The sequence below is a fragment of the Phycodurus eques genome, chromosome 3, assembly GCF_024500275.1.
Source record: "Phycodurus eques isolate BA_2022a chromosome 3, UOR_Pequ_1.1, whole genome shotgun sequence".
Taxonomy (NCBI): domain Eukaryota; kingdom Metazoa; phylum Chordata; class Actinopteri; order Syngnathiformes; family Syngnathidae; genus Phycodurus; species Phycodurus eques.
Window position 1 is genome coordinate 21,820,069 of NC_084527.1, and position 23,643 is coordinate 21,843,711.

General features: G+C 40.2%; 2 protein-coding genes and 1 non-coding gene across 4 annotated transcripts in view; 2 read left to right on the forward strand and 1 right to left on the reverse strand.

Annotated features, from left to right (window-relative positions):
- Window positions 1–973: 973 nt before the first annotated feature.
- Window positions 974–23,643, reverse strand: part of LOC133400152 (SH2 domain-containing protein 3C-like) — a 28,537-nt gene continuing 5,867 nt past the window's right edge. The window contains 7 exon segments of the mRNA XM_061672472.1: window positions 974–1,548; window positions 2,478–2,708; window positions 4,121–4,232; window positions 4,891–5,062; window positions 6,638–6,753; window positions 8,525–8,862; window positions 21,282–21,355. Of these exon segments, the coding sequence (XP_061528456.1) occupies window positions 1,385–1,548; window positions 2,478–2,708; window positions 4,121–4,232; window positions 4,891–5,062; window positions 6,638–6,753; window positions 8,525–8,862; window positions 21,282–21,355 (1,207 nt within the window). The 3' untranslated portion in view covers window positions 974–1,384.
- Window positions 4,291–4,362, forward strand: trnae-cuc (transfer RNA glutamic acid (anticodon CUC)). Its single transcript has one exon. It is a non-coding gene; the product is annotated as a tRNA-Glu (tRNA).
- On the forward strand, window positions 15,171–20,501 carry LOC133400171 (UDP-glucuronosyltransferase 2A2-like). Of its 2 annotated transcripts, XM_061672549.1 has the most exons (3): window positions 15,171–15,247; window positions 16,169–16,248; window positions 18,360–20,501. In XM_061672549.1, exon 3 carries the CDS (start codon window positions 18,375–18,377, stop codon window positions 19,956–19,958), a length of 1,584 nt encoding a protein of 527 aa, XP_061528533.1. In that variant the 5' UTR covers window positions 15,171–15,247; window positions 16,169–16,248; window positions 18,360–18,374; the 3' UTR covers window positions 19,959–20,501. The 2 variants fall into 2 exon arrangements, with proteins under 2 accessions (XP_061528533.1, XP_061528534.1); XM_061672550.1 differs by lacking the exon at window positions 16,169–16,248 and having other exon boundaries at window positions 15,201–15,247.

Below are 23,643 nucleotides of genomic sequence, written 5' to 3' on the forward strand. Positions count from 1 at the left end.
TCAGGGCGTTCCCCACCGCTCGCCCAAGGTTAGCTGGGATAGGCTCCAGCACGCCCGTGTCCTTAGTGAGGAGAAGCGGTACGGAACATGGATGAATGGCATTACAATTCAAATGAGTAGAATAACTCCAATACGAATCAATTTGATACATTTTGAAATACATCAAAGGCCAAAGGCGTCAAATCATAATTAGGTTGCATTAATGTTTGGACCGCATGTTGACTTTTGTTAGAGGTTTGTGTAAATTAGCAAAAATTACATTTCAACTGTGAATGAAATTGACTATATATTCATCAAGTGAAACACAACATAAAAAAAACATAGTCCAGGTTTAATACATTTCATTTATACAGACAGTAAATACTGTACATCTGAATGTGCTGGTAGACATATTAGTAGTTTTTACAGTATGTACTTATCTCGGTCATTATATAAGCCAATTGATTTACAAAGAAAAGAAAAACATTGTACCAGATGATTAAAGTTAAAAAAAAAACAAAAACTAAACAAAGTAAACGTTTGAAAATGTTACTCTTATGTGTTATGGACACATGATAACAGGGTAATGGAGGTCCCACCTTCAGTTTTTAATACCATGAATTCATAGAACCACAAGTTCTATATGCTCAATTTCTATAAGTTCCGACTGTCTGTGAGGCAGTGAAGGTGTCTGGGGGCCAAAGGCTTATTTTTACACTTGCATGACAGTTTATAGTAAGAAATGACAAGTTGTTTGATTGTTTTGATGTTTTGATATGAAATTACACTGGTTAAAACTTATTTTTGACAGTTAAAATCATTTAAAACATATGTTCTAACGCAATTTTAAAAAAGGACAAATGGCCAGGTCGTTTGTAGATAAGGTAAAAAAAATATAAAATATATCCATTCGCTTTTTAAAAAAAAATCAATTCGATTATAACATATATGCCAATTATGTAATGATGAAAATGAATGTGTGCTTTGTGCAATATTATTTTATGAATATTTATTTTTATTATTGACCACAAATCAAGTAACCAGTTGATTAATAAAATAAATAAAACAATCCATGTATGTACTGTAAACATGTTTTATTTGACTATTTTAAAATGTATGATCAACAATAAATGAATTCATTATTTGAAATATTTTTTCATAATAAATTAATGAATAAAGCCCTACATTTAAAAGATGTAATGACAACATTTCAACGAACCAATTTTAGGAAACAAAATCTACAGCTCTCAGTGACATAGCTTAGGCTTTGCTGCATGAGCACTACAGCCAAATGGAGAATGCAGGTAATGATTCCGCTGCCTCCCAAACACTAAGCGCATGCACTACCAATTGAGCTAATGCCCAAGGAAACATGGCCCACGTCTTAGCTGTAGGGTTTCGTTTCTCAGTGTAGCGGCGGCTCCAGCCTGTTGGACAAGGCGCTCAGCACTTGGTTGAATTTGGCATAGCGCCGCACCTGGCTCTCCACCGCTCCCCTGCTCCCCCACAGCAGCCGCATCTGGAAGTCCGTGCGGAAGACCTCCGAGATGTCTGACCGCTCCTGGAAGTCTGCAACAGGAAGAATTTCTCATGGATCGCTGCGCTGCAGCATACTGTCAGTTGTTCCTAATATTGTGGCAGGTGGCCGTGCCTGCGCACGTCAGGATGGCCCTGCGGTCCAGGTCAAGGCGCTACGTTCAGGTCGTAGTCTGCTCTGTAGCTGTGGGTTTGAATTCCACTTCTGACAGACATATTGGAGAGATACCCGCACCCAACTGACCACCACATGCGTAGCAATATTCATTTATTTGCATTTTATATCATAAACCACTGCCAACTACAAAATGTATTCATATTTATACTATATATTACATATTTCATCATTTTCAAATTCATCATGAATAACCATATGAAAATATTTGATTTAAAACCTATTTCAAATTCAATCATTTCATAATTACCATTTTTAATTTAAATGAACCTAATAACCATGGCAAACTACAACCATGCCACGAAAGATATTTTCATTGAATGTTTAAATTAAGTACACTTATTTACATAAATAAACTGGTGAATCATAATATTTTACGACAACTTTATTCCAAAATACACTTAAATTAGTTTAAAATAGTGCATTTCAATGCATTCATTAATTAAATCATGTTTTGAGAAATTCTATACTCCCAAAATAGTAAAACTCAAACTACAATACAATCAGATTTTTAAAATTCATTTAAAAAAAAATGAAGAGTATTTTTATGAATAATAACTACATTAAAATACCCTCTTCAAGATTCAAGTGGAATTCATGCATGACTATTTGTACATTACAAAAACAAACAAAAAACCTTTATTTGATTTGATCTACATTAATGAGTTAAAACAATGTATAACTTTCAACAAAATGGTGGTGATTTACACATTGAAATACTTTATTCATATTTATTTGCTAATGCCTTTAACAGTATATGTTTTATTTTTGACTGGTCTTTTCCTACCTTGCAGTTTGTTGCGGGCGTTGGCGGCGTAGACGGCACCGAGATGGGCGGCGCTCCTGGCGGCCGCCAAGTGGAACATGAGCACGTCCACGTCCACGCCGGCCTCCGCCATCTGCCGTGCCTCGCCCCCCTCACGCTCGTCAGCCCCCTCGCCCACAGCCGCGCCCTTCTCCAGCAGACACAGCAGCGGCAGGACGTGAGGGAAGGTGGTCCCGGACGCAGGGCAGCTTTCTGTATTGCACACATACAGGACGGCCCTCGTGTAGACTTTTTGTCAACAAATAATGTTTTCAAGGCAAAACAACATTTTCATAAAATACCTTTTGTGAACAAATAGCGAGGTGTAGTTTTTGAAAAATCCAATGTTTTTGTGGGTTAATATCGGCTTTTATAAAAAGACAGCGTTTTTGATGCAAAAAAGAATAATAATTCATCGCCTATTGTAGTTTTTTTTGTAAACAAATATAGTGGTTTAATGCTTACAACTAGTTCCATTTTGAGTAAATGTTTTTTTTCTAATGTGTTTTCTTTGTGGGCTGCCGGTATTAATGTCTTTAATGACCAAATATCCCATTTACATGGAACACTAACATCTTTTTTAAGTTTAGTTTGTGGTCTAACATTTTGTTGCATTTCCATCGAAAATTACCAGTGTCCTTGCCAAATTCATATTATCATAGTGTTTTTATGACAATATATAATCATTGCATTGGTGGCTGCATACAGAATTTTGCTTTTTCCATCCATTAGAAACAGGAACTCGTCCCAGCCTGTCAATCCCACTACCTCTCGCATGCTAAGCGAGCCCCCTACCATTTGAGGTAATTTCCCATACAGTTAGCTCTTGGCCAGTAAACATGTTTTGAGTTTTATCCAATCACTAAGCTCCAAGGTTTATTCCCAAGCACTTCCAGTCTAATACTCAGGGGAAAGGACCTATACTGTTCGTTTGACTTGTACTGTTAGACTTTTTGTGAGCAAATATACAGTAGTGTTTTAATGGCTAAATGTTGGCAAAAAAACATAACATTTTAATAGCTTAATGTAGCCTTTTTGTGAAAAAAATGTCGTGTTTCAATTGCAATCTAACCTTTTCAAACACCGTGATCGATCACCTTTTTGTAAGCAAATAGTGTTTGATTGGTAAATATTGTACTTACATGGGACCCTACCCCATTTGATTATCTTCTTTCATATGAATGGCAAAATGTTTTGTTTTTTTTATCCTAATACAGCCTTTTTCTTAACAAATAATTCTTTATATACATCTTTATATCCTAATGTAGTCTTTTTGTGAGTAAATACAGTATTTCAACAGCCAAATTTGGCCTTTCATGGCAAAAAATACTGTTTTTGCGGTGTAATATATCGTTTTCCTGACGTTTGACAAAATAAAACGGTTCAAGCCTGTAGCCTGAGCAAATGAAGTACTCTGCTGAGTGACAGTTCATGCCGAGGGAACAAGCCATAATTCAAATGATAGAGCGCTCGCTTAGCACGTGAGAGGTCGTGGGATCAATGCCCGCATTCTCCAACTTGTTGCTCCACTTAATTGTGGCCTAAGAGGGACATATTTTGCGGCGTTGGACACGTCATTATGAAGCAGACATGCAGTGAGTGTATGGTGTCTAAACGTGGTGTACCTCGGCCCTCGTTCAGACTCTTCATGAAGGGCCGTAGAGTTTTCTCGTACAGAACGGCGTCCTCTGTGTGCCGCTGCCGTAATGCCGTCCACGTCTGCTCCAGACGAGTCACCTGGATAGTGGTCGGTGTTTATATCAGATTCCTGGTTGTGATCAACCATGCCTTTCTGTCCCTGGTGGTCTAGTGGCCAGGATTCGGCGCTCTCACCGCCGCGGCCCGGGTTCGATTCCCGGTCAGGGAATCGTGACGCTATGCAACAGCTGTGGATAACTGTTAAATCTTTCCGTCAGCAGCTCCTTTCACAGGAGTTTGTGCAAAAAAAAGCCCAATATCACACATGACAATTTGACTTAAGCGCTTCTCATTCCTTATGGGGACCTTTCGTCCTGCATTCAAGGTATCACGATGGAATGGGAACTGTGGGAAAAGCCAGCCAGGAGCCCCTTTCAGAGTTTACACACAAATTGCAGCGAACTCAGTGATTGCTGCCTTTCCCACAGTAACTTAACATGAACGCAATCCCTGGTGATCTCGTGGTTCGGTTCCCGGCCGGGGAGCTACCCTTCTTATGCAGCTGCTGTGGAAATCCTCCTTTTCATTCCATATCAGTACCTTTCACACAGGACACAGGAAGTGTGAAAGGGGCTTTATACACGAGCATGTTTTGCAAAAAAAAAAAATTTCGTGTGAGTACATTAGACACAGAGCAGCGGCAAAGAAAAAGGCCTGCTTTCACACTGTAAATGGGGCTTTACTAAGCGCAGTTTACCTGAGGCAGCTCCAGCGCTCTCATGACGGCAGAGAATCCGAACATGTTGCCCATGTTGCTCTTGAGCTCGGCGGCAATGCCGATCATTCTGTCCAGAACGCAGGCTCGCTCTTCGATGGTGCCGGTGCACCCTAAAACATTGACGGCCAACGTGGTGGCCATCGTGTGCAGCCTGTGTGACACATACACCAGAAGAGTAAGACAGTTTGACGTAATTTTTTTTTTTATAGGGATCACTGCCCCCTGGAATTTCTTTTGAAAATTCATTTTGGTTTAAGGAGGACAATTTAAGGTCAATTTGGCCATTTGGGTTTTTGATGAAAACTAATTGTGTCACAATTCAGTGTTGTCCATCTATCTGGCTTCTTGAGACTTTTAAAAAAAAAAATTTTTTATGGGTATGCCCATGATAGACATTCAACCAAATTTCATGTCGCTATAAATGAAACAGTTTTTGGGCCATTTCTAGGGTTCTTCGAAAGCAAATTTGGCCAACAGATTTTTGAAAAGACAGCATCCAAAAGCAATTTCATTTTGCTACATGAAATTTAGTGGACATGTCTATCATGAGTAGACGCACAAAAAAGTTTCAAGAAACCATGCCCAAATAGACACAGGAAGTTGTCCGTTTTGGTTTGAAGCGGCCATTTTAAGGTCAATTCTGTGATAAAAACTCAAATTTGGCATAATTCAGTGTCGTAGTTCGGTAGTATTCAGACATTTAGCATCTAGGAGTAAGTTTTTGAAGGACGTATGAAAATGGTTGAAATAACCACAAAACGGTGGCTTCAAACCACAATTCAGAGACTTTCTATGCCTTTTCGGGTACGACTTATTGAGACTTTTTTGTGGGTCTACATTTGGCAGACATCCATTTTCTGTACCGCTTTTCCTCACTAGGGTCGCAAGCGTGCTGGAGCCTATCCCAGCTATCATCAGGCAGGAGGCGGGGTACACCCTCAACTGGTTGCAGCCAATCGCAGGGCACATAGAAACAAACAACCATTCGCACACACATTCACATCTATGGGCAATTTAGAGACATCAATTAACCTACCATGCATGTTTTGGGGATGTTTGAGGAAACCGGAGAAAACCCACGCAGGCACGGGGAGAACATGCAAACTCCACACAGGCGAGGCTAAGGACCCCTGGAAATGGTATATAATGACCCTAAAATGGCCGCTTTGACCCAAAATGGCAGACATCCTGTGGATTTCAGATATGGCTTCCTGACACACTTTTGTCTCTTCTCGTGATGTACGCGGATATTACATTTCATGTTGCTCAGTGCAACGGCTTAAGGGGCTGAATTTCAAAACAATCTTTGAAGGATCTCTAGAAAAATGTCCACAATGATCCTAAAATGGCCACTTTGAACAAAGTTGGCATGCTTCCTGTGTCTTTTCGTGAATGGCTTCTCTAGACTCCCATGAGTCGACTCACGATAGTCATGTATATAAAACCTCATGTTGCTAAGTGAAACTGGCTTCAGGAGCTTGATTTTTCAAACAATTCTTTGGGTTAAGTTGAGGCCAAAGTCTTGAGACTTGTTTGTAGGTGTAGTCATGATAGACACGCCTACCAAATTTCATGATTCCAAGTAAAACTGGCTTTGGGGACTGAATCTTTCTTTTTTTTTTTACTTTTCTGGGGGTGCTACATAGTCACAAACATATAGGTGCCTATGGGAAAGCCTTCAAAATGTTGTCAGGCGAAGTAGTTTGTGTGTCTGGGTGCGACTTGCCTCTCAAGCAGGTCCAATCTGAGCTGCTGTCCATGCGGCAGTGTGAGCAGCTCCACCGCTGAGCTGACTCCCATCATCCTATGCGCCTCCGGCTGCACCTCCAGGATGCGAGCAACCTATTAGAGACAAAAAGTGCCAAGTCATCATCATTTCACTTACCATAGGCAAGGCAAGGCAAGGTAGCTTTATTTCTATCACGTATTTATAGCATAGACAGGCTGAACAAAACGGGTTCAACAACCGGCCCTTGAGGAACCTCATATGTCATGGCCATTCAATTCGATTCTAAACTTCCAATGGTGACAAAATAACTCAATCCTTCCAAGCAGGACCTGAACCTGAACCATTTCATCATTTAGCACTCTGAAAAGTGCTGATTCTGTACTGTGATGAGGTCGGAGATGGGGGACTCGAGTCAAATGACTTGACTGAAGTCGACTCGAGTTGCCAGTTTTATGACTTGCGACTTGCTTGCCAAATACTAATGAAACAAAAAAAAATAAAAAATTTGTACCGGCATTACCAGATAACTAGCGACCCTTTATTGCTCAGTGACTGTTTTTTTTTTTTTGTCAATGTCTTTATGTCTCTATCAATTGACTGTCTGTTGTCGTACTAGAGCGGCTCCAACTACCGGAGACAAATTCCTTGTGTGTTTTTTGGACATACTTGACAAATAAAAATGATTCTGATTCTGAAAGACCTGACTTTGACTTGGTAGCCAAGAGACTTGATTTGACTTTAGCTTGAACTACATGATTTGACATGTCATCTCGTTTAGAGTTGTAAATCTGCATTTTAATTGAGTCAGTTTGCTTTTTTCTTTTTTTTCTGGAAGTAAGAAACAATTTTCGGGGGGGGGGTCATTTGCCCCAACCTGGCAATACAGTCTGCGTCGTTGCACACTTGCCAGTATGACATAGCCTCCAAAGATCATACAGTTTGGATTATGGATTATTAAGCATTATGTTGTACAAGGTACAAGGTACTTTTATTGCCAATTCTTCTATATGCGTCACACATACAAGGGGTTGAAATTACGGTACTCAAGGGCCCGCAGTGCTACAAAAGACAGTACAAATAATAACATTAAAATAAAAGCTAAATAAACTATAGTATATACAGTATAAGAAGTATTAATTGAATGTGCAAATATCAAAGGTCAGGTGACGTCTGCAGCATAGTCAAGGTCAGAGAACTGAGGCAAATAAGACATTTATAAATTAGATGCCAAAACCCCAATGCAGCTAAAGTGGCTGGTGCAACCCTGAGTCTACTGTGAGTGTGTGCGTGTGTGCGCGTGCGTGTGTGTATTGTGTGTGCGTGAGTGTGTGTGCAGCTACATGTTTGCGTCACAGTTCAGAGTTCAGGTGGGCAGAGAACAGAAGAGGTAGAGGGGGCAGAGCGGGCTTTGAGACTTTGAGTCGGCTAGTCGGCTGGTTTATGGGGGAAAAAAATTGTGAAAAACATTTTATTACCACTCCAATATATATGTTGCGACTGGAGCAAGATCGTATGACTTGATTTGCGACTTGCTTGAACCAAGTAATGACTTGAATTTAAGCGCGACTCGACTCGACTCGCTTGATTTTTTTACTGCAGTGACTTGCGACTTGCACATATGTGACTTACTCCCAACTCTGCATCTAACTCTTCAGTTTTGCTCATTCAGATTACATTTAAATGTATTTGAATCCCTAAGTGTTACTCTTATTTTTGTTCCAACCTCCATCCATCTATCTATCTATCTATCTATCTATCTATCTATCTATCTATCTATCTATCTATCTATCTATCTATCTATCTATCTATCTATCTATCTATCTATCTATCTATCTATCTATCTATCTATCTATCTATCTATCTATCTATCTGCAGGGTCAGTACCGTGCAGTCCCACTTGGTGATGTGTTGGGCGGCCGTCTGGGGGTCCGCCCCAGCCAGGAGCTCCTTCACCCGCTGCAGGATGCCCACCTCCAGGGGTTTGTTCTCCCCGGGCATCAGTGGCGAACAGTAACTGGTGGGCGTGAACGACGACACGGTCTCCACTGCGGGAGGGAGAAAAACGTCCACTGCTCTCGGACCCTCCTCGGCACGGAGTCTCTTCGCATAGCTCTGGGGGCCCGGGTAGAGCTCTGTGTAGCAGCTGCTATCCGAGTCTGGAGGCTCGCTGTCTTGGTCGGGTTCAGGAAGAGAATGATCCAAATTTCTGACTGACTGAAGAGCTGCAGAAGGAAGAATTACAACATAGGTGTGAAACAGTTAACAGAAACAATAGCCTCTTTCATACTGGTCGTTTAAGCCTTTATTATAGGACAATGACAATGATGCCAACCCACATTCTGCAAGTGTTACAACAGTGTGGCTTCGTAGTAAAAAAAAAGTGTGAGAACTAGACTGGCCTGCCAGCAGTCCAGACTAGTGTCACATTGAAAACGTGTGGCACATTATGAAGCGCGAAATATGACAACAGAGACCACTGACTGTTGAGCAACTTAAGTTGTACATCAAGCAAGAACGGGAATGGATTCCACCTACAAAGCTACGACAATTAGTCTCCTCAGTTCCCAAACGCTTATTGAGTGTTGTTAAAAGGAAAGCACCGTGGTAAACGTTCCCCTTTTCCAGCTTTTTTGGAACACGTTGCAGGCATTACATTCAAAATGAGTAAATATTTGCAACAACAAAAAACAGAGTTTATGAGTTTGAACATTAAATATACTGTCTTTGAAGTGTATTCAAATGAAAATAGGTTGAACAGGATTTGAAAATCGGTGTATTCTGTTTTTATTTACGTTTGTACACAATGTCCCAGTCATTCATTGGATTTGGGGTCTGTACTTTAAGGACACCTTTATGTCATTTCAATAATTACAAGATACATTTTGACCACCAGTCATTTTTTTAGATATCCTCAACTGCGAAATTATGTTTGCTTTCTCTTGCCGCAATTTGAGAGAGCCGAGCCCGATACTTTGGACAAATGCCTAAGTGAGTTGGTGAGGGCCCGAACAAAGAATTTCACTTCAATATACAGTGCCATGAAAACGTATTGGCCCCGTTCTCAAGTTCGTACATTTTTGCATAGTTTCCCCACCTTATTGTTTAAGATCATCAAACTAATGTAAATATCAGACAAAGATAACCCAGGTAAACATAAAATGCTGTTCAAAGTTACCTGGCTTTGTCTGAAAAAGTAATGTCCCCCCCCCCCCCACACACACACACCCCACCACCTCCCATAAACACACACACACACACACACACAAACACACCTTGAGAAATCATGAATTAACTGAGGCTAATAATTATTTTGGGCTCATTTTCACTGACCACACGCAAGCCCGATTACCTCCAGACCTGTTCAATCAAGAAATCACTTAAGTAGAACCTGTTTGAAAAAATTTAGTCAGCCAAAAGCTCTCAAATGAGTGCGACAAAATGCCACAATCCAAAGAAATTCAAGAACAAACAAGAAATAAAGTGCAAAGTGCATTTCTAAAGTTTTAGGACTCCAGCGAACCATGGTGAGAGCCATTATCCTCAAATGAAGAAAACATGGAACACTGATGAAGCTTTCCAGGAGTGGCCAGCCTAAAAAAAGTACCCTGAGAGCACAGCGATGACTGATACAAGAGGTTACAAAGGAATACAGGACAACATCTAAAGAACTGCAGGTCTCCCTTGCCTCAGTTAAGGTCTGTATTCATGACTCACGAATAAGGAAGCGACGGGCAAAAAAGGCATTCATGGGAAATGTCCAAGGTCGTAAACCACTGCTGACCAAAATGAACATAAATGCTTATTTGAAAATAAATGCTTATCTTACTTTTGCAAAAAAAAATAAAAAGAAAAAACGTAAAACATCTGAATGATTACCAAGACTTTTGGGAGGATATTCTGTGGGCTGACGAGACGAAGGTTGAACGTTTTGGAAGGAGTGTGTCTCGTTACATGTGGCATAAATGTATCACAACATTTCAGAAAAAGAACATCGTACCAACAGTCAAACATGGTGGTGGTAGTGTGATGGTCTGGGGCTGCTAAGCTCCTTCAGGACCTGGACGACTTGCTGTGATGGCTGCAACCATGAATTCTGCTCTTTACCAGAAATCCTTAAAGGAGAACGTTTGGGCATCATTTTGTGACCTCAAGCTGAAGTTCTGGGTTCTGCAGCAGGACAACAATCCTAAGTCAACGTCTCAGTGGCTTAAAAATAACAAAATGAAGGTTTTTGGGTGGGCTAGTCAAAGTCCAGACTTGAATCTGTTTCAAAAGCTGCGCATGCACGAAAACCCTCTATTGTTGCTGAATTAAAATAATTATGTTAGGAAGAGTCTCCACAAAGATGTCCAAGACTCATTGGCAGTTATAGAAAACGATTGATTTCAGTTGTTGCTGCTGAGGGTGGCCCAACCAGTTATTAGGTTTAGGGGCCATTACTCTTTCACATGGGCCAGGTAGATTTGCTTATTATTTTTTTTAAACTTAATCACAATTTAGAAACTGCATTTTATGTTTATTTGCTTCATCTTTGTCTGATATGTACATTTGTTTGATGATCTTAAACATTAAAATGGGGAAACTATGCAAAAAATAGGAATGGGAGGAGGGCGTGCTTGGGACTTTCATTTTTTTGTATTCCGTTTCTAAGCCAGTTTGGACCAATCGGATGTTGTTTACTGCTTATTGATTTTTTATTGTTATTCTCCTTGCATCTGGCATTTCTTCTTCCTTTTTTTTGCTCTTCCATATATTATTTCATACACTGATTTTTTATTGATTTATTCACAAGTTCACAAGTTAGTAGACGCCATGGAAGACAGTTGTGAAGCAGTTGCCAGAAACCAGTAGTCTCTTTCACCCTGGCCATCTAAGCCTTATTACAGGAAAATGACAATGAATGAATCACTGAACTATTATTAGGTTGTATAAGCGCAGTTTCTGGTGACTGCTTTACATCTGTGTTGCATGAAGTCCACCAGCTGCAAATTCAAGCACAGGACTACTGGGATGCATGCCACAGTTCCAGAGGGTGGTGGAACATAGAATTAGTCAGTCAGAAAGAGTATTTGTCTTTCACAAAAGGTAATCTAAGAAGTTGTTGGACTTCATGCAACACAGTTGTGAAGTCGTTGTCAGCAACCGGTAGCCTCTTTCACACAGGCAATCTTAGGTTTGGAGGACCATTGGACTACATTACACAAGTCCAGAAGTTGGTGGACTCTGTGCAACACGTTTGAAGCAGTTGCCAGAAACTGGTAGGCTCTTCCACACTGGCCATCTATGAAGGTGTTGGACTTCATGCAACACAGGTGTGAAGCAGTTGTTAGAAAAAGTAGACTTTCTTAAACTGGCTGTCTAAGAAGTTGGTGGACTCAATGCAACACAGGTGTGAAGCAGGTCCCAGGAACTGGTAGGCTCTTCCACACTGGCCATCTATGAAGGTGTTGGACTTCATGCAACACAGGTGTGAAGCAGTTGTTAGAAAAGGTAGACTTTCTTAAACTGGCTGTCTAAGAAGTTGGTGGACTCAATGCAACACAGGTGTGAAGCAGGTCCCAGGAACTGGTAGGCTCTTCCACACTGGCCATCTATGAAGGTGTTGGACTTCATGCAACACAGGTGTGAAGCAGTTGTTAGAAAAAGTAGACTTTCTTAAACTGGCTGTCTAAGAAGTTGGTGGACTCAATGCAACACAGGTGTGAAGCAGGTCCCAGGAACTGGTAACCTCTTGTACATTCAGCATCTAAGAAAGTGGGGGACTGCATGCTTCAAAGGTGTGAAGCATTTTTCAGAAACAGTAGCCTTTTATCACATTGTCCATCTAAGAAGGTGGAGGACCATTGGACTACATGCCTCAAGTCCAGAAGTTGGGGGACTCAATGCAAATAGGTGTAAATTATTTGCCATAAACCAGAAGCTTCGTTTACACTGGTCATCTAAGCCTTTATCGCAGGAAAATGACAATGAATCACTGAACTAAGATGTACAAGTGCTGTTTCAACCAACTGCTTCACACTGGTGTTACATGGAGTCCACCACCTTCTTCAATGGTCAGTGTAAGTGTGTAAGGTTTGTTCAGGCTGTGCCTTTAAGGTTTAATAATATAGGCAGGTTGACGACATGCAGGAGACCTTCAACTTACGCCACACAAACATACACACACACACGCACGCGTACACGCACACACACTGATAACCTTTAAGTGTTATTAGGTTCAATGTTAGTCTTGTTTTCTGCTCAGTTGATTAAATGTAAAAAAAAATCTTACTCTTATTCAAAGTCAGCAAGCATTTGATTTTAAAATTGATTGAAAAAAATAATTGCATTTAATCAGGACACTGATTTAATTCCGTGCAAGAACATTATTTATTCTCATGATTTGTTTATTTATTCTCTCATGATGATGAATTTATGTCGTATATCTCACGATATACGACATAAATTACTTAATTAATTAATCTACTGTGATTCATTTTTATGATTCCAATTTTCAAGTTCCAATTTGATTTATGAACGATATTTGGCTCACCTAGAATAATATAATGCCATCCATCCATCCATTTTCTGAGCCACTTCTCTTCACCAGGGTCGCGGGCGTGCTGGAGCCTATCCCAGCTGTCATCGGGCAGGAGGGGGGGTACACCCTGAACTGGTTGCCAGCCAATCGCAGGGCACATAGAAACAAACAACCATTCGTACTCACAGTCATGCCCACGGGCAATTTAGAGTCTCCAATGAATGCATGTTTTTGGGATGTGGGAGGAAACCGGAGTGCCCGGAGAAAACCCACGCAGGCACGGGGAGAACATGCAAACTCCACACAGGCGGTACCGGGGATTGAACCCAGGTCCTCAGAACTGTGAGGCTGACGCTCTAACCAGTCGGCCACGGTGCCGCCTAATATGATACCGTTTAATTTACAAACAAAATATTTGTACAGTTTTGATTCATTCGATTTTCCAAGTTCAATTTTGATTCACCAATATATGTGCCACATTTACAGTGATATGATTGAACCACCGGCACGGTGACCAACTGGTTAGCACATCTGCCTCACAGTTCTGGGGTTCAAATCCCGGCCCCGCCTGTGTGGAGTTTGCATGTTCTCCCCGTGCCTGCGTGGATTTTTTTCCGGGCACTCCTGTTTCCTCCCACATCCCAAAAACATGCGTGATAGGTTGATTGAAGACTCTAAATTGCCCGTAAGTGTGAATGTGAGTGCGAATGGTTGTTTGTTTCTATGTGCCCTGCGATTGGCTGGGTGTACCCCGCCTCCCTCCCGAAGATACCTGGGATAGGCTCCAGCAGTCCGCGACCCTTGTAAGGATAAGCGGTAAAGAAAATGGATGGATGGATGATTGAATTCAATAAAGAAATTTCAGTTTACCCAGAACAATACGATAAAATTCCTTTGAAGAACGATACTTGGCTCATCTAGAACCTATGACAATAACAATATGATACAATTCAAACTGAGAATGATAATCGGGCAGTCTAGAACAATACGATTCGATTCAAGAACAATATTTTTCCTATTTGCAGCGAGAACAATATATTTTTACAGTTCTGATTCATTCTTTTATTCATTCATATGATTTGATTTCTTTTTCTAAGTTGATTCAAGAACGATATAATTAGATTTAAGAACGATACTCGCCTTATCTGGAATTTAACAATATGATAAAATTCAAATTAAGAACTATATTTGGCTAATCTAGAATATTACAATTAGAGTTAAGAAAGATACTGTATTAGTCTCTTTACAGTGATACAAGTGGATTCAGGAACGATATTCGTCTCACTGTATACAATATGATTTGATTCTAGAATCATACGTGGCTCATCTAGAACTTGCCAATTTAATCCTATTAAAAGCAAGAACAATAATTGGCTCAACTAAAACTATAGAATTCAGGTAACAAACAATATATTTCACCAGTTTTTCATCAGTTGCGATTCATTTTTTTCCCCCAGATTCCGATTTGATTCAAGAAGGATATATGGCTAATCTAGAACAATAAAACTAGATTCAAGAAGAATACTTGGCTCATCTAAAACAATATGATATGATTTGATTCACGGCATGCATGTACGAATACAGTTGCGATTCATTATGATCCCTTTGGTTTTCCTAATTCCAATTTGATTCTAAATCTAAGTTACAAGAATAAAACTTGATAAAAAAATTTAATTTCACTCATTCAAAACAATATTTGTCACATTTATCGCACAATTCAATTCAAGAACAATATACGAGATGTATCTACAGTTTTGAGTCATTTTTACGAGGCAAGTTTTGATCCAATTCAAGAACGGTATCTGGCTCCTTTAGAATAATGGGATTTGTGAATACACTAGCTCTGCTAATATTACCATTTGTTTTATTGGCTTTATCTTCATTATTAAAAGCTGACATTTCCTATTGTGAAACTCATGCGTTTGAAACAAGCACATGCCAACACTGTAATTACTTATCTACAATTGGCACTTATGTAATACGGGTCATGTGGCCAGTGCAAAAAGTAAAGCGAGTTGCGCTTTCTGCTGGTAACGTTCATTCGATCCACAAAGGCCATCGTGTGCTTGCACAGACGCTCGCTCTCGGTAAGTCAAACAATCTTTTCGCTGTACACCAGTTAAATGTGGAAGGAGCTCTGCGGCTTCCAGATGTTTTCCGTTTTACCCCAGTTCTGCTTTAAAGTTTGTTGTTGTTGTTTGTTTGACAGAAAATGTATCCGAAAAATCTGGGTTTTTTGGTCAGGACAAGTGTTTTAAATCATCCTGTTCATGCATGTGTTAGAGTCAGTGATTACATGCAATGTACAACAATTCCTCTTGAACACAAAAGAAAAAAAAAAACATTTTTGGGAGGCATGAATATATTTTTCAAGTGTTAAATTGTCGCCCTTTTAAAATGTTCACAAACTATTTCATAATTTAATTCTGCAACCTTCACGAAAAAATACAAGGATAATACATTTTTCATATTTCTTTCCTCATATTTTACTTCTATAAAAAAGTCTACAAATCAAGACAATCTTTTATTTCATGCCCGCAGTCAGCTGGGATAGGCTCCAGCACGCCTGTGACCCTTGTGAGGAGAAGCGGTACAATGGTTGGATGGATGTATTATTTATGTATTGATGTATTATTATTATTATTAATCCATCCATTTTCTGTATAGACTATTATTATTCTTATATATTTCTTCATTTTAAAATAATTTTTTAATGTGGTAATATCATTATTCATATTTATTTGTATTTATGTATTATATTTGTTTTAAATATGTTATGATCTATAACATATCATTAAAATATATATTATGTGTATTATTATTTATATAAAGACAGATATCAATCCATCCATTTCCCCTAGCGCTTATCGTCATTCGGGTCGTGTGTGTGCTGGGGCCTATCTTTGTGCAAGAGGCGGGGTACACCCTGAACTGGTCGCCAGCCACTCGCAGGGCACACATAAACAAACAACCATTCGCACTCACATTCACACTTATGTGCAATTTAGGGTCTTCAATCAACCTACCACGCTTGCTTTTGGGACGTGGGAGGAAACCGGAGTACCTGGAGAAAACCCAAGCAGGCACGGTGAGAACATGCAAACTCCACACAGGGGAGGCCGGATTTGAACCCGGGTCCTCACAACTGTGAGGCAGATGTACTAACCAGTCGTCCAATATTGCACCTAAATACAGATATTTATTTATTCATTATCACATGCATGTGTTGATTTTAAAAAAAAATGGTTTAATATCAATATTTGTATTGCATTTATGTTTATTTATAATAATATGTATATCTCTTAACAGGCAACATGTGAACGTTCTAAGGTGTATTACTTTAAGTTTGGAGTGTAACTCCTTTGTCACTCGTGAACATGTGACTGCTGCTCATTACTATTAGTGACATCAATGACCCGGGCGGCTCTCTGACCTTCACACCCCGGTAATAGGTTAGGCTTGGGGCCTCGATAAAGGGTTAGGCTCTGGGCTGTGGAGTAACGTGAGAGGAGCGTGAAAAGGAAAACAACTCGGAGAGGCCTTGTGGGATCTCGTGCCCTGCCATTCCCTCCCATTGTTATCGTTGCGCAATCGGGAAGTTATGCAATTAAAAATACAAGGAATTACAGTGGGAAATGTGTGTGTGTGTGCGCGTGTGTGTGCACGTGCATGTGTGTGCAGTTCTCTGCAGTATATACTACAGGTAGGATGGTGTAAATTGCGTGACATCACAGGACCAGAATAGCGTCAAAAACGACAATTCCTTAAATAAATAAGATGGAAAAAAGCATATCTTCCCTTCCATATCTTACTGTGCTGAAAAACACTAAAGTGAACTAAATCATACTTGACCATACTGAATTGTGCTGTACCAAATCGTACTGCACTGTAACCGTAACTCTCATATCGTATTGTATTGTATTGAACCACACTGGACTATAAAGTACCACATTTAACCCATATCGTACAGAATCGTACAGAACCCATATACTGAAACAAACCGTACCATAATAACCCATGCCAAATTGTAGCGATTCCGTACTGAACTGAATCCAGAGATGCCCAGCCCTATCATCACCTCTCAGTAACATTCTGTATATTTTGTTACAAACATTTTGATTTTGTCAGGAACAGTTGCCTCTCAGCCAAAACAAACACACGTCACCAGAAAAAGTCTGAACAATGCTAATATTTTCTTGAGATCCCCCCCTCCCTTTGGATCATATTGAGTGACAAAATATTGACATGTTATTTGTTTAACTTACTTTTAATTTCAGTTTTGATTTATTCAATATGATATCTTGGCACTAAACTGCTAAATATGCAATAATGTGACCGTTTTATTTACAAGATGACACATTGCAAGAAATAGCAGGTTATATGGTCCTTTTGTAAAGCTAAATTGATTTTTAAAATACTAAGTAAAATAAAATATAATCTAATTTTGAGAACATTTATTGTGCATGTGTCAAAAGTCAAAATCAAAACTCAGCCCTTCGCAACGCACAGGCTATAAAATTTGTATTCGTGTACATGCTGGTTGTGAATATGTGTTGAACCGTATACTACAGAAACGTACCAAACTGCACTGAATCAAACCATAACAAAATGTAACAAAACGCAACTAACTGTACAAAATCGTAGAACACCATAACGAATTGTACTGAATCATACCAAATGGCACTGAACCATACCGTAACATATCGTAGAGAATTGGACCAAACTGTTATGAATCAAACCGTACTGAACCGTACAGAAACATACACAACCATATTGTAAAGTGTTTCACCAAACCCTATTGTACAGAATCAAATCAAACCATACCGAACTGTTTCGTACAGAATCCTACCCAACAGAATCATACTGAACCACATCGGACAGAATCGTACCAAACCTTATCATATAGAATTGCACAAAACTACTGAACCAAATTATACTGAACCGTACAGAATAGTTCAAAATTATATCAAACCAGACCAGAACCGTAACATACACGATGCTACGGAATCAAATCTTACAAAATCTTATAGAACCGTAATTATATCGAACTGTACCAAACCATAACTTACTAAATCCTACTGAACCGTAGCAGCTGACTGGCATGATGGCTTTTGAGTTTAAGTTTGTGACATTTGCCAATAAGCAGCAGTGATTTTCTGACTAATATAATTGAATTTAATCCCAACATCGTTTCTACAGGATCCCGCCTCAGACATGTCCCAGCCAACGCTGCTGACGCTGGTGACGCTGATCTACGCGTTTAGTGGTGGTGTGGCAGGTGGAAAGATCCTGGTCTTCCCCATTGACGGCAGCCACTGGATCAACATGAAGGTCCTGATCGAGGAGTTACACGCCCGTGGCCACGATATCACCGTGGTGCGGCCCTCTGACAGCTGGTACATCAAACCCGAGTCGCAGCTCTACAAAACCATCACCCTGCACTTCTCAAGCGGGTTTGACGAGATCAGCTTCGGTTCCTTCGTCACCAGCATGCTCCACATGCAGCGGGAAGGCGCCTCCTTGTGGAAGCGGCTGGCGCTGGAGTACGAGGTGGTCAACCAATTCTACTACATAAACCAGCATGTAGTGGACATGTTGGCCAATGTGTTCGAGGACCAGGAGATCATGCGGAACCTACAGGAAGCCAACTACGAGGTGGTCCTCGCCGACCCAGCGATGGGTGGTGGCGTCTTGCTGGCTCGCCGTCTTGGTCTCCCCCTGGTGTTGAACGTCCGCTGGACTGTCCAGGGGGAGGCGCATCTGGCCATCGCGCCCACGCCCTTGTCTTATGTCCCCATTCCGGGAGCCAAGCTGACAGATAAAATGACATTCGGGGAGCGTCTCAAAAACGTCATGTACTACTTGTTCACGCGTTGGCAGGTTTGGTACGTGTCAGATGCCATCTACAAACCCTTTGTCCACCGGTACTTTGGCCCGGACATACACTACATGGAACTCTTCCAGTCAGCGGACATCTGGCTGATGAGGAACGACTTCACTTTTGAGTTCCCGCGGCCCACCATGCCCAACGTGGTCTACATGTCTGGGTTCCAGTGCAAGCCGGCCCGGCCACTCCCCGCCGAGCTGGAGGACTTTGTGCAGAGTTCTGGGGAGCACGGCGTGGTAGTGATGACTCTGGGAACCCTTGTGGCAGACCTCCCCGAGGATATCACCAATGGAATCGCTGCCGCCTTCGCCCGACTCCCCCAAAAGGTGATCTGGAGACACCAGGGTAAGCGTCCATCCACCCTTGGAAACAACACGCTTCTCCTGGACTGGCTTCCACAGAATGACCTCCTGGGCCACACTAAAACCAGAGTTTTTGTAGCGCACGGCGGCACCAACGGCATCCAGGAGGCCATCTACCATGGTGTACCCCTGGTGGGCCTCCCGCTCATGTTCGATCAGCACGACAACTTCTTCCGGATGGAGGCCAGGGGGGTAGCCAAGGTGCTGGACATTGCCACGGTGAACCAGGAGAACTTCCTGGAGGCCATACAGACGGTTATTCACCAACCGTCGTACGGCACCAAGATGCAGCGGTTGTCAGTGTTGCACCGAGACCAGCCAATCCCGCCTCTGCAACGTGCCGTCTTCTGGATCGAGTTCGTCATGAGGCACAAGGGGGCAGCGCACCTGAGGACCGAGTCATACAAGATGTCCACTGTCCAGTACTATTGCTTGGACGTAGCGGCCTTCCTGATGGCCGTGATCGTAACGGTTGCTGCCATCTGTGTGACGGTGCTGAAGTTCATATGGCGATGTTTGTTTTACCGAAGCAAGCTGAAAAAAGAATGATACCCCCACTCTTCCCTCTTTTCTTCTTTTTGTTTGCTTTGACTTTTATGGGCTGAAATATGTGCCACCAGAAACAGAATTTGAATCATTTATATTTGAATTCAAATTGCCTAACTAAAAATGAATTTCAATTAACTGAATGTGAATTGGGAAGACTGCAGGTGAAAAGATTTTAATTTTCATTGAGGATCACATAATCGTACGTTCATTTGAAAGTTTATTGGGGTTCAGTTCCAAACTGATAAATACAATTTCAAATTATACTATTCAGATTCAGGTTTTCAATGCAATGATTGAAATTAAACAATACAAATTCAAATTATGAAATTAAAATATTTTTAATGCAATTATTCAAGTTTAGCAATTCAAAGTAAAATATAAATGATTCAAATTCTGTTTCTAGTGGCACATATTTTAGCCCATAGATTTGTTATTTTAGTTATTTGTACTTCTGCTTTCCTTGTAAAAATCATTTCATTTAAAAAAAATTATTAAACCCAAAAAATTATTACTGGACAAATGTACCCATTTCAAAGTTTAAAAATTGAGAGAAGAAAAATCAATTCATAAATTAAAGAAAGTCTTTCTTGGACCTATATTTGTTTTATTCTTTCTTCAAATTTTTTTTTTACATTTATTTTATACTGTCAGATTTACTAAAACATGCATATTGACCTCTTTCATAGTTTAGAAATCAAGAAAATACAACACTATACAATGTAACAAAGAACAGCCTGATTTTCATTCTTTTCTTTTTTTTGTATTACAAATAGATTTTATTTAATTAAAAACTTTTTAAAATAAGGTTACTGTACCATTTCTTTCATGGCCCTATTTTTGTTCTTATAATTGTTTACATACATATTTTTTTAAATATATATTTTTTATTTGCTATATAAGGTCAAATTATTAAAACATGCAGCAGGTCAAAGAGGCACATTTTAAAGTAAAAAATAAAAATAAAATTATTTTTAAAAAAATCCGAAGAAATATTGTAGAAAAGGGGTATAAAACTACAATAAGATTAAGAAGTTGTCCATGGCCTTATTTTTTTTCATTTTTTTCTTTGTATAATACACACACAGTATATTTTTTAATATTTTGAATTAGTTTTACAATGTTCAAGTGACTAAAACATGTGATGGGTCATACTGACCTGTTACAAAGTTTAAAAATTAAGAAAAATTATTTTTTTTAAATGTATATTTTTTTTCTTTAATAAAAATTATTCGATGACCCTATTTTCAGTCTTTTTTCTCTGCATTAAATGGGATTGACTGACAGATGAGTCTCATATGATACGATGCCGTGCGTGGAACTCACTGATGTCACTGATGTCATCAGTGGAGGAAGAACGCTCAGGTTGGTGATGGTCTCGCCAGAGCAAAGATGAGGGACTGCATGCAGAGAGAAGATCATTATGAGTAATGATTATTCACGCACACTTAAATTTCTGCAAACCCTGGAAATGACCAAAATGTGCCTAAAATGACCACTTCAAACACTCAATAGCTGAGGTCCTGTGTGTTTTTTTACGACATGATTTCTTTTTTGTGGGTCTATTCGTAATAGACATGACTACCAAATGTCAGGTTGCTAAGTGAAGCAGGTTTTGGGGAATGTAATTAAAATATAAATACAACCCCAATTCCAATAAAGTTTGGACGCTGTGTTAAACATAAATAAAAAAAGAATACAAAGATGTGCAAATCATGTTCAACCTATATTTAATTGAATACACTACAAAGACAAGACATTTAATGCTCAAACTGCTAAACTTTATTGTTTTTCACAAATAATCATAAACTTAGAATTTTATGGCTGCAACGCGTTCCATAAAAGCTGGGACAGGTGGCAAAAAAGACTGAGAAAGTTGAGGAATGCTCATTAAACACTTGTTTGGCTTGTTTGGAACATCCCACAGGTGAACAGGCTAATTGGGAACAGGCGAGTGCCATGATTGGGTATAAAAGGAGATTCCTTGAATTGCTCAGTCATTCACAAGCAAAGATGGGGCGAGGTTCACCTCTTTGTGAACAAGTGTGTGAGAAAATAGTCGAACAGTTTAACGACAATGTTCCTCAACATACAATTGAAAGGAATTTTTGGATTTGACCATTTACGGTCCATAATATCATCAAAAGGTTCAGAGAATCTGGAGAAATCACTGCATGTAAGCAGCAAGGCCGAAAACCAACATGACCTTCGATCCCTCAGGCGGCAATGCATCAAAAACTGAAATCAATGTGTAAAGGATATCACCACATGGGCTCAGGAACACTTCAGAAAACCAATGTCACTAAATACAGTTCGGCGCTACATCCGTAATTGCAACTTGATACTCTTCTATGCAAAGCAAAAGCCATTTATCAGCAACACGCCTCTCTGGGCCCGAGCTCATCTAAGATGGACTGATGCAAAGTGGAAAAGTGTTCTGTGGTCCGACGAGTCCACATTTCAAATTGTTTTTGGAAATTGTGGACGTCGTGTCCTCCGGGCCAAAGAGGAAAAGAACCATCCGGACTGTTATGGACGCAAAGTTCAAAAGCCAGCATCTGTGATGGTATGGGGCTGTGTTAGTGCCAATGGCATGGGTAATATACACATCTGTAAAGGCACCATTAATGCTGAAAGGTACATACAGGTTTTGGAGAAACATATGCTGCCATCCAAGCAACGTCTTTTTCATGGACACCCCTGCTTATTTCAGGAAGACAATGCCAAACCACATTCTGCACTTGTTATAACAGTGTGGCTTCGTAGTAAAAGAGTGCGGGTACTAGACTGGCCTGCCTGCAGTCCAGACCTGTCTCCCATTGAAAATGTGTGGCGCATTATGAAGCGTAAAATACGACAACGGAGACCCCGGACTGTTGAACAGCTGAAGTTGTACATCAAGCAAGAATGGGAAAGAATTCCACCTACAAAGCTTCAACAATTGGTGTCCTCAGTTCCCAAACGTTTATTGAATGTTGTTAAAAGAAAAGGTGATGTAACACAGTGGTAAACATGACCCTGTCCCAGCTTTTTTGGACCGTGTTGTAGCCATAAAATTCTACTTTAATGATTATTTGCTAAAAACAATAAAGTTTATCAGTTTCAACATTAAATATCTTGTCTTTGTAGTGTATTCAATTAAATATAGGTTGAACATGATTTACAAATCATTGTATTCTGTTTTTATTTGTTTAACTCAACGTCCCAACTTCATTGGAATTGAGTTTGTATATATATTATGGTTGAGTTGTGGCCACATTGACCCTAAAATCTCCAAGCCTAAATGACCGACTTCCTGTGTCTTTTTGCACATGGCTTTTAGGAGATGTTTTCGTGGGTCTACTCATGATAAGAAATGCCTACCAAATTTCATGTTGCGAAGTTAAACTGGTTTCAGTGGCTACATTTTCAAACATTTCTTGTAGTTGAGTTGAGGCCTAGTTGACCCCAAAATGTCAGCTGTGAGCCAAAATGGCTGACTTTCTGTGTCTTCAAGCATGGCCTCTTGAGACTTTTTTGGGGCGTCTACTCATGATAGACATCCATCCATCCATCCATTTTATGAACCGCTTATCCTTACTAGGGTCTTTGGCGCGCTGGCGCCTATCTCAGCTGACTTTTGGGCGAGAGGCGGTGTACACCCTGAATTGGTCGCCAGCCAATTGCAGGGCACACATAGACAAACACT